At 45.0% G+C, this 12169-nt stretch overlaps 1 protein-coding gene across 3 annotated transcripts in view; it reads left to right on the top strand.

Moving 5' to 3' along the window:
• The window catches only part of LOC139054841 (uncharacterized), a 135881-nt gene that overhangs the window by 79454 nt on the left and 44258 nt on the right, over nucleotides 1–12169 (top strand). For all 3 annotated transcript variants that reach the window (XM_070532488.1, XM_070532487.1, XM_070532486.1), the window contains 3 exons: nucleotides 7718–8083; nucleotides 8839–9001; nucleotides 10386–10726. In XM_070532488.1, the coding sequence (XP_070388589.1) occupies nucleotides 7718–8083; nucleotides 8839–9001; nucleotides 10386–10726 (870 nt within the window). The remainder of the gene's footprint in view (nucleotides 1–7717; nucleotides 8084–8838; nucleotides 9002–10385; nucleotides 10727–12169) is intronic.

Here is a 12169-nt window from a genome sequence, read left to right as displayed (position 1 = left end):
CGCGCATGCGCAAGATCTCCGAACATGCGCAGGAGCTCCGCGCGCGAGGACGCGCGCGCTCGGAGGAGTGTGAGCGCCTTTTCCTCCTTCATTTTTTTTTTTCGCTCTCTCTCTGCGCGTCATGTGCGCCGGAACGGGTGGCTTATTCATCTTTATCACCATTATTCATCTTTTTTCGTGGACGAAGGAAATGCGCTGGCAGGTTCTATGACAAACGCTGCGGGCTATCGTATGAGACTGGAACGCTAACTTGAATGCGCTGTTTGTAAAAGCCATTACACAGGGCCCTTCAAACGTTTCAGACGCATTATTGCCAGCGTCGATTAGTAATACAGCGTACTTGTAGCATATCTTCAAGCGTACCACCAAATGTGATGCCCGCACGTATGTTAGTGCTAATTTTCTGTTCCGGTGATAGGTCAAAGCAATCAGTACAGCATTGAGGTACTCATATGCGTGGCTGCCCAGGCATACCGCCGGCGAAATACTGGGTGGGCTCTGATGATTTGGCACCTATTTTAAGTGAATGAGAAACTTTGATGGGTTTATAGTGCATGATATCAGTCAACAAAAAACCGCCCTATGTTAGTGACGCAGCCGAGGTATGAAGGAAATGTGAAAAGTATCCGAGAATCGGACGACACACAACGCGAACACCACATGCGCGACATCGGTTCATCGCACATTCACAAAGTCCGCGTTGTCAGCTACAAACATTACGAGTGTCCTTGCTGTTAGCTCGATGCCTGTTTGGAATCCACTTGTAGCTGAAGCTGGCGTTCAAAGCAACTGTTATAACAATTGGATCGGCGTTTTGCTTTCTTTAATCTACTGCCGCAAAAGTGATGCGACAACTGTGAAGACTATCTTGGGATTGCCGAGACCGACTACGTAGATCATATCATGTGGTCAACAAATGCGGAGGTATACACTATGTGTATACTAATGTCTACAAATAGGCTCTGCAGCAATCTCAGCAGTATACAACTTCAGTGGCTTATATCAAACGCAGCTACGTATTATCCACCGGTACCTGCGCTTGGTTACAGCGTACACGGGCTGGGCCCAGATTAACGATGTTTGTCTATTGTTAATCTATAGACATGCAATACCACGACCACTCAGAGGCAGTCCAGGTGGTGAATTCACCACCTGGTCTGCCGGCTTTCGCGACTTATTCACCACCTTTGCCACATCATCACCATCTGACCTTCACCAGCTGGTCTCGCGAAGTGTACGTCCGGGAAGCAGCCAGGTTTAGGGCCTTCGGGTGCCTGGAAGACCTTTGTGACTCGGACGTTGCCTGTTCCGCCGCGATCCTCGTTCGGTGCAGCTGCACCGAATGACGACTAGCAGTCTGCACGGTTTGCCCGCCGCGCCGGGGTTGCACGCGGTGCCGGTCGCGCATGAACCAGTGCCATATCATCACCTTCGCAGAGGGCGGGGAGTATGGGAACTCGGCATTACATATTATCGACTTTCTTATATTGACATTCAATACACCAGGAGAGAAAAAGAAATAGAAACCTTAGCCGACTATTATTATTAACTGTCTAATATAGAGAGTCTATAGACAGAGTATGGGCAAAAATAAATAGAGACTGTATCGGCTTTCGTCTATAGGTAGTCCATATAGAGGGGAAGCAGACAAAAAAGAAACAAACACTTTACGGAATTTTTTCTATAGACCGTCTATAGACTGCGCGTAGACAAAAAGAAATAAAAAGCTTATTGACTTTCGTCTATAGAAAGTCTATAGACAGAGTATATGGACAAAAATAGACAGAGACATGTACCCACTTTCGTCTATAGGTAGTCCATAGAGGGGAAGGATACAAAAAAAACAAACACCTTATCGACTTTTTTCTATAGACTGTCTATAGACTGCGAGTAGACAAAAATAAATAGAAACCTTATCGAATTTCGTCTATAGAAAGTCTATAGACAAAGTATACCCGCCGTGGTTGCTCAGTGGCTATGGTGTTAGGCTGCTGAGCACGAGGTCGCGGGATGAATCCCGGCCACGGCGGCCGCATTTCGATGGGGGCGAAATGCGAAAACACCGGTGTACTTAGATTTAGGTGCACGTTAAAGAACCCCAGGTGGTCGAAATTTCCGGAATCCTCCACTACGACGTGCCTCATAATCAGAAAGTGGTTTTGGCACGTAAAATCCCATAATTTAATATAATTTTATAGACAAAGTATGGACAAAAATAGATAGAGACCGTAATCCACTTTCGTCTATAAGTAGTCCATAGAGGGGAAGGATACAATAAAGAAACAAGCTCCTTATCGACTTTTTTCTATAAACTGTCTATAGACTGCGAGTACACAAAAGAAATAGAAACCTTATCGACTTTCGTCTATAGAAAGTCTATAGACAAAGTATGGACAAAAATAGATAGAAGCTGTATCGACTTTCGTCTATAGGTAGTCCATAGAGGGGAAGTAGGCAAAAAATAGCAAACACCTTATCGACTTTTTTCTATAGACCGTCTATAGACTGCGTATAGACAAAAAGAAATAGAAGCTTTATCGACTTTCGTCTATAGACAGTCTACAGACTTTGTATCAACAAAAGTCCAAATCTATAGAAAGGAAAGGTCGTCTATAAGAAGTCTATAGACTTTCTATAGACAGTCTAAAGTCATTTTTGTAAGGGACTAGTCTCCAAACAACGCACACTACAGCAGACCCCATCTGGCAGGGAGCTCCTGAAGAAACTAGGCTGCGCCGATAAACTTCAAGAGATACAGAGGACCGAAACAATTCCGGACGAGTATCGCAACACAATAAAGGTAGCACCCATACCCCGGAACATGGATCCCAACCTACACAAAGCACGCAGAGAAGCGAGGGCTGAATACCTACACAAGACACTAGCACCCCAAGAAACGACGGTATATGTGGACGCAGGCACATACGCCAGAGCAGCGGGGCAGAGCAACAGCAACCCGGTAGCAACAGTGATTGTTTCGAACCTATGCGAGATCACCAGCGCGTCACTACAAGGCTGTACGATAGTTGAGGCTGAAGAAGCGGCCGTCGCTCTAGCGGCAGCGGAGGGATATCGTTCTAAACGGTCTCTAACAATCCTTACAGACTCGCACACAGCGTGCCGCAACTACCTATGCGGCAGAATAGGCCACGGAGCGCTCCGCATAGTCCGCTCCGGAGACCACATAACACAACGACAAACAAAAGAAGAACCAATTAGTCATACAATAGTATGGACGCCGGGACACATGGGAGTGGCAGGGAACCAAGAGGCGGACAGGATAGCTCGAGGGTACACTTATTACCGAGCATCCAACGTAGGCGACCTCGAGGAGACCGAACCTCTACCCCAAGACTATTCGGCGACACTAAATTACTACAAGGGCTGCATAAAACGGTATCCAGCACCGCACAACTCCCTTAGCAGAGAGGACTCTGTCGCGTGGAGGCAGCTACAAACGGGCTCGTACCCGAGCCTAAACGTACTCAGCAAAATTTATCCCACACAATACAATGACAAATGCCCCTGGTGCCACGAAACACCCACGCTGTATCACATAACGTGGGCATGCCAGAAGATATACGTGGTACCCGTTATAGCAAACCCGAGTGCGGAGCAATGGGAGGGAGTGCTCTCCAGCAATCGCCAGTTCGACCAAGAAGGTCTGATTCGGCGAGCACAACTGGCAGCAGCATCCAGCGGAGCCCTGGACGGAGCCCTAGTGAGTGAGTCACTCACTCACTCCCAGAAGTGCTTGCTGCACACCCGAATTGTAGCCGATGGCTGCTTGCCGTTTCTAGGTTTTGCTGTCCAAGCTTCACGCAACTTCTTGTCTCGCGGGTACGTTGTGAAGGTTGACAGCGGGCTCCGTTGCGTACGTCCGGCACTGGGGCACTGAGCAGTAGCCTACCATGATGGACGTCTTCAAAGGCAGCCGCTACCTATTATAGTGATTTGAAGTGTTGTCAACCACACACCTGAAGCGGGAAAACCTCCAATTAATCAGAACCGCAGCGCAAGTGATACTTTATACTTCCGTTTTCAGCTCACTTAGGCGCTTCCGAAGCAGCCGACGCGGCCGCTGTGTCCACATGATCGCTCGTACCATGCACGTCACGCCGACGATGGCGCCAGCTTTTCCAGTGGTGGAGCTGGCCCCCAATATTCATTTATTTATTTATTTATTTATTTATTTATTTATTTATTTATTTATTTATTTATTCATTCATTCATTCATTCATTTATTAAAAATACTTTTAGGATCCACAGTCACTAGAGAAATGAGCGGGGCCAACGGCAAGACGTGCACCTAACCAATAAACTAAAATGTATTACAAGACATCTTGTAAAGCGATCTTGAACTCGTGGTCATCAGTTTTGCTGGCGATTGTGGAGGGAAAGTGTTTCCATGCGACGCTTGTTCTGGGAACAAAAGAGTCATTACAGAATTTTGTGCGACAAGACAGTAGACCCACCTTGAAGCGATGTTCGGTCCTTGAAGATATTATATGTTATGAGGTGGATGAAACCGAACTTCCTTTAAATTGTTGTTGCAATAATAAATTTTGTGAAAAAGGTTAAGGTGAGGTGACTTTCGACGCAACGAAAGGACCGGCAAGTTTAGGGCTTTATTCATAGATCTGACACTGGAATGACGTGAATAATTCGATAAGATGAAACCTGCTACACTATTCTGAATGGCTGTAGTCTGAGTAGGGATCCCATATGGCGAATGCGTGCTCTAATTTAGAACGTACGAAGGTTTTGTAAACTGTTAACTTTAAGGCCGATGGGACATCAAAAAACTTTCGACACAGATAACCAAGCATGCGATTCGCATTGTTAGTTATATATTCGACATGCGAATTCCACGAAAGATTAGAATAAATGCGAACACCAACTTATTTATAACTGTCATGAGATGATAATGTAATATTTTTGAGGGAGTAAGTACGCGGACAATGATTAGTGATGTGGCGAGAAAATTGCGTGCTTTTGCATTTAGTTTTATTAAGTGTCATGAACCATTTACTGCATCATTGCATCATTGAAATGCTCTATCTAGATTGTGTTGCAGGTTGAGCTAATCGGCAGGGTTAGTAATTTTCTGGTAAACTACACAGTCATCTGCAAAAAGTCAAACAGTTGAGGAAGAAAGGCAAGTATTAAGATGATTAATATAAATGAAGAAAAGCAGAGGACCCAAACGGACCCTTGCGGGACAACAGATGTTACGGCAGAATTAGGTGAACAATAGTCATTAGCCGTCACATACTGACTACGGTTAAAGAGAAATCCCTTAATCCACGCAAGCACATTAGGGTCTGTGTTAAGCTCATTAAGCTTAGAGATAAGTAGATAATGTGACACGGAGTCAAATGTTTTAGCAAAATCTAAATATATGCAATCAGTACCAAATTCATGATGCGCCTTAATAAATAAATCGTTGGTAAAACATAGCAGTTGGGTTTCACATGAAACTGCTTTACGGAATCCATGCTTATAAATACTGAAGAAGGAATTGGACTCAAGTATTTCATTGAGGTACGAGTATATAGTAGCTTTTAGGATTTTTACTGAAATGGATGTTAATGATATGGGAGGGTAATTATTGGGGGAATGCGCATCACAAGATTTATTCACAGGGGCCACCTTCCATATCTTCCAATTAGAGGGCAGCGTAGACATCAGTAATGACTGTTCAAGGAGCTTTGACAATTTCAATCAAGAATACACTTGTGTACACTTGAGTATTTTTGATGAGATACAGTCTGGACTGGTCAATAAAGACACTTTTAAGTTGAGTGTTAAGTTGCAATCAGTCTTTCGACACCAACTGCATCAATAGCGATGGAATCCATTGGTAAGAAGTTCGTTTTCGGTATATGCGGAAATACTGTAGGGGTGCTCTTATGAAAATGAACAACAAACACATTGTTCAGAACATTGCAGCGTTCACTTTGAACAACTGGAACATTTGGTTGCATTATGTAAGCGCGAGCGCGCACTCAAGCCCTGTCGGGCACACAGCGAACTATGCGCATGCGCACTAGAGTTGCATGTAGCTAAGGGTAGCTACGTAGCGGGGATACCGCAGCTGCCGCGGGCTGCTGCGACGAGTCCGTTGGCTGAGTGCAGGGCGGCTCGCTGAGGACAACCGCGTTGGGCACGTCGCCGGCGAAAAAATCGCAAGTATTGGCATGCAAAATCAAATTCGAACTGCGCGCCATCATGACGCTCAGAAGGTGGAGCGCTGTGGGCACGCCCCACTCCGCCGTAGCTTTTGCACTGCAAGGCTTGAAGGAGGAGGGGGAGAACCGCGAAGGGGTCATTTGATTGCCAATAACGCTGAATCTGCTGAGCGCAGTGAACTACTCCTTGCGGCGTAGTATTTTATGAATTACTCTACTTTAATTTCAAATACATTTCTCGACCTAGATAATAGGTGGTTAAAGACCCCTTCAAATCGCATGTATCTACGACGTTCGCCGCATATGACTGGCCAATTAGAAACACACAAACACGTGCGTGCACACGCACGCACGGCTGCACGCCAGCGAAAGTGCACGCGTTCTAAGTCAAGGCACTTCACTGTCGCGGAGTACTTGCGCATCACAGTTACCTGTGCGGTGCCATTTATGTGGTAAATAAAATGTTTATGTCTTGTGCTTTCACTTCGGTTAGCGTAATAAGGGTATTTCGCACAGGTTCCAGTAGGTTAATATTTTTATTTGCATCTCTTTAACTGTTTTTCCCGCCAATTTGTGTCAATGCAGCCATAGCGCCGGAAGGGTTGACGGCTGTGGGTGTTGAGGTCTGGACAATGAACAATGAAATAAATATTATTGAACATAAATTCATAAGCATGAGTAGCTGTACTGTGTGCAGACAGAAACCTTATTCCAAATAATCCAAATGCTTTCTTCAAATAGCTTCTTACTTGAATTACTTGGGTTGTACTTATGGCATAAAGAGTGCAAAGATAGCGAAAGAACTGTTTTAGTTTTAGAATTTCACTTTTACGGCAGTCTCCGGAGAATATCCATTTAAAACAACATTAAACATTTGTAGTGACACACAACCTTGTTGATGTTTCCCGTTAGCGCTCAGTTTTTCTTACGTTTTCATACTCATTTTATATGCACAAAGCAGATATTTAAAGGATCACCGTTCATTACAAAGAGCCCTCTGCTCTTTTAGTGTTTCGTCGCGAGAGCTGCGTATACGAATGCCTGCTTACTTTTCTGCATAGCGTTCACGTTTCAGTAGTGTAGTAGCGTAAACCAGTAAATGTAGCATCGTGCGGAATAATATAGCTCCATAATAATGAACATTCGTGTTCGTTCGTCTTGCTATCTATCCTGTGTATTCTATTTTCCCGTCAACGTTTTGAAGGTTCCAGAAAAAAACGACTCGTGTAAGTTGGTACATAGGCGTACTTTAAGAAAGTGAGGCTTATAAACATTATCTAACGCGAGTTTGAAAAGCCCGCCATTTTTATTTTTCGTTTGGATCTTTGTGATTGCTACCATGCAGCCGTACTTGCCATATCTTGCGGTATGCTATTAATGGACGATATGAACAGTTTGCTTTTCGTAAACGCAAAGATGGGGTTCTTTTGTAGGATGTAGCCGCAGCCAGATGGACACCAGTTCTGTCGCACGTAAACGAGCGTCAGTTCGCGTGTGGCCACACTCTTGGATTCTCATGTTTGCAGAAGACACCGAGTAGCCCACAGAAGGACCAGCGACGCGCGTACGTAGTTGGGAGTCTCGGTTTGGCGCCCCCATCCTTGCTCACCGGCCCTTTAGGCCGCGGGAGGATTCCAGCCAAGCCGGAAGACATCCTCAAACTTCTCAACGAGGACGAGCCGCCGAGAGTCCGCACCGTCAACGTTCCAGACCACGAGACGACGCATGAAAGACCAGAGTTTGTGCTGGGATCACCTCTGTCGGATTTGTACCTCAAGTTCGCCTCGCCGAGATCAGTTTCCGCACTCGACAGTCCTTTGAGGGAGAGCGAGGCGGTGGAAAGTAACACTGTCCCCAGACAACTGGCCAGTCGCAAGACATCCACAAAGACGGTACGATTTGTTCTTTAAGTGTCCCAAGCGAAGCTAGTTGGTCGCATGCTATTATGACCACTCTTTAGTCGTGATGTCTATATGTCGAGTCCCAAAATATTTTAGCTTAGTTCACGTTTTGGCATAAAAGTTAAATCGCGTTTATAAATTTGATTTCAAAATTATTGCATCTTGTATTTCAAGTCGGTACTATTTGGCACGTTCGTGCTCAGTATAATGCGAGAACTTCCTCGCCAAAGAAACGAATATACGGGAAAGGTTTACGACGCGTGAGTGAGTTGGGATAAGTCAAATGATTATACAAAAAGTACACACTACAAGACTTCAGAGCCTCTGCCGTCCTCCTCACTTTGCCTTCGCTTCTGTGTTGTCCGTACAAGGGGTTGAAGGATGTTGCTTTCAGGAGAATGTACTTTTTTGTGAACAAAAAATTCATTTTTGCGCACGTCCCACAAACACAAGTTCCGTGGTTCTTTTTTTCTAATTTCTGTTAAGAGTTCATAAATAGCATGTAGCCTATACATAGATTTCGAATTGTCTGCTGGTATTTGTAGAGAGGCACGCACACTTTGCTGTAGACGTCAAAATAATTGTAAAAATATGTATAACGTTTCCTAAGGCGTGTGCTGGAAATTGGTTATTGTACTCGAAACCTCTGTGAGGGTCATGTAGTGAGCTACAGTGAGCCCCATTGCGGGCTTCGGCAAGATTGATTTACGAAAATGTTACATTACTTTACACGCATCCTCCTACAGGAAAGATCTCAGTCAGTCAGAAGTCGCCAGAGCTACAGCGAAATGCTACGCAGAATCTACGAAGCGGAATCTCCTGCATCTGTCTCCAGCAAAGTGGCTTCGAAGTATGCGTCGAAATTCAGTCGTACCGATGGAAACCTGTGCTCCAAGGATACTATCATGGGTACCTTATTTTCTTCCATTATGTAAAAAATACATTCGTTTTGCAGCAACAAGGATGAATGCTTACGAAAGAATTGATTCCCTCTTTAATGCGTAAGCGTTCATAACACTTCAAGGTGTAAGCGTTTTTGGCGAGTACCCCAACCCCATCATGCGAAAAGTGTAATGCCTTGTATTTGCACAAAAATACGTACACGCAGAGCGAAGACATTACTTTGTTATATTAGTATAAATGTAGATGATTGGTAACTTTATAAGCAATCACAGATAATTTAAACAATAAATAAATAAATAAATAAATATTTATTTATTTATTTATTTATTGAGAATGCTCATAGATATACATAGGGCTTCTTAGAATTGCATGAGGAAGCTTATAGTAGGTGTGGGCCAAATGAAATTTGGGGGTGGGTCAACTTGAAATTTAGAGGCGGGCCAACTGCAAATTGAGGGCGGTCCAGCTGGAAACTTCGACGTGGGCTAAGTTGAATTTGGCGCTTGGCCAACTAGAAATTTGGAAGTGGGCCATGTTAAAATGTGGGGTGGGCCAACTGAAATTTGAAGGCGTGCCAACTAAAAGGAGGACGCAGGCCAACCTAAAATTTAGGATAAGCCAAATGAAGTTTGGGGGTATGTTTATCTATACTTGGACAACTCCAGTTTATTTCCTTTATTTATTTTCGTTGTGCTGCGTTTTTACTACTTGTCGCCTGCTGTACCGCCATGCCAAACAATCTTGAGGCGACTCTACATGAAACGAGGACCAAGGAGTGGGTTCTCTCTGAATTTCCGACACCTGCGTCAGGTATCGCCCATTAGGTCGTTGAAAAAGGCAAGGGAAGAATGAATGGCTGCTTTCGGCCGTAGCTTTCCTTTCAGATAATAGAAAGGATAGCCATAGTTGCGCAACTAAAGCATGCACGTACGTGGTGGGCTGAGCTGGATAGCGTTGAGTAGTTGGACTGCTTCTGCCCTGCGTGTCGAGCTTCGTGTAAACGTGGTCGAATGCGTAATGTTTCCGCACCAGCATCAAGGAATGAAATCTCCTGCTTCTAACAGCATTTCTTGCGCTTCATCAAAGTCATTCGCGATAGATACGTCTTGCCCTTTTATTGTCCTCACGGTAATCCATCCTGCCTGTCAGCGATGAGAACGAAGGCTGCCATTGACATCCCGGCCCACGAGACACGGTTTCAAGTCGATGTATAGCTTCCCCGCTTCACAAACACATCTGGATATGGCTGGCGCCATTAATTCCTAACTTGAATATCAGTATTTACGCTTTTGAGCGCTCTAAATGGACAACGACGAACGATCAGTGCTCCATACGAAAGGGAAAAAAAACTTTATGGTACAGTTATTTTCGTATTGTTTCTCACACGCAGGTGGACGTGGAGCTGAGAAACTAAAGGCAGTTGGACGGCTGCCTCGGCTCGTCCTGGCAGCCTTTGCTGTGACCGCCTTGTGCGCCGCCATCTACTCTGTGCGCCTGCTGTGGAGCGCGAAGGCAACTGCCGCGCAGGCACTTATGGCAAACTTCCCCGATTCCATGTACCGCCTTTGCAGCTCACGGGGCTGCAAGAGTGCCGTCAGAGAAATCGAGGAGTCGGCCAACACTTCCGTCCTGCCATGTCGTGACATCTACAGCTTCGCCTGCGGGAAGTGGAACCTGATGAGGGAGGGCCCTGACAATGCGAGCGTTCCAGTACAATTGTCTTACATGCAGGTATTACCGTCACTTTAGTTGAATGCGAATAGCTTTGCGCTGTTTCTATCGCCCGTCTCCGTGATCACTGGTTTGACTTTAAACGCCCATACAAAGGAACCGATGAAACGGGTCCGTGTTCTCGCTCTACCCAGTTGCAGGGCGCATTCGTTGCCGAAAGCCAACTGTCGTCGTAGTTTGAGACGCGCATCATGTCGCGCGAGAGCTTTTCAGTTCTGAATATTAGGCACCCTGACGGAGCCTCTCGAAGGACAGTGCTTCTCCTCTGCTGCCACCTTCTCCCCATGTGGGACCTACCGGCTAGGTAGCCGGTGTGGAGGGTGATAGTCGCCTTTCATGGCAGCTCTCGCGCCGCTGGAGACACCGCAGCTAGGTATATATATATATATATATATATATATATATATATATATATATATATATATATATATATATATATATATATATATATATATATATATATATATATATATATATCATCAGCCTGGTTACGCCCACTGCAGAACATACTTCCAACTACCATACTTCTCCAACTACCCCGGCTATGTTTTCTCTGCAAACTTCCTAATCTCATCCGCCCACCTAACTTTCTCCCGTCCCCTGCTGCGCTCCCCTTCCCTTATAATCCAGTCCGTAACCCTTAACCAGCATCAGTTATCTTCCCTCCTCATTATATAGCCCTGCCCGTGCCCATATTTTCTTGATTTCAACTAAGATGTCATTAACTCGTGTTTGTTCCCTCACCCAATCTGCTCTTTTCTTATCCCTTAACGTTACACCTATCATTCAATCTAAGTAGAACCATTTTCGTAAGCCTCCACGTTTCTGGCCCGTACGTGAGTACTGGTATGACACAGCTGTTATACACTTTTCTCTTGAGGGATAATGGCAACCTGCTGTTCATGATCAGAGAATGCCTGCCAAACGCACCCCAGCCCATTTTTATTCTTCTGATTATTTCATTTTGATGATCCGGATCCGCGGAAACTACCTGCCCTAAGTAGATGTATTCGCTTACCACTTCCAGTGCCTCGCAACCTATCGTGAAGTGCTGTTCTCTTCCGAGACAGGTAAACATTGCTTTAGTTTTCTGCAGATTAATTTTTAGACCCACCCTTATGCTTTGCCTCTCCAGGTCAGTGAGCATGCATTGCAATTGGTCCCCTGAGTTACTAAGAAAGGCAATATCATCAGCGAATCGCAAGTTACTAAGGTATTCTCCGTTAAATTTTATCCCCAATTCTTCCCAATCCAGGTCTCTGAATACCTCCTGTAAACACGCCGTGAATAGCATTGGAGAGATCGTATCTCCCTGCGTGACACCTTTCTTTATTGGGATTTTGTTGCTTGCTTTATGGAGGACTACGGTGGCTTTGGAGCCGCTATAGATATTTTTCAGTATTTTTACACACGGCGCGTCTACACCCAGATTCCGTAATGCCT

This window comes from Dermacentor albipictus, chromosome 1, assembly GCF_038994185.2.
Source record: "Dermacentor albipictus isolate Rhodes 1998 colony chromosome 1, USDA_Dalb.pri_finalv2, whole genome shotgun sequence".
Taxonomy (NCBI): domain Eukaryota; kingdom Metazoa; phylum Arthropoda; class Arachnida; order Ixodida; family Ixodidae; genus Dermacentor; species Dermacentor albipictus.
The sequence above is the reverse complement of the archived record's forward strand: the minus strand, read 5'-3'. Positions and strand labels throughout refer to the sequence as shown.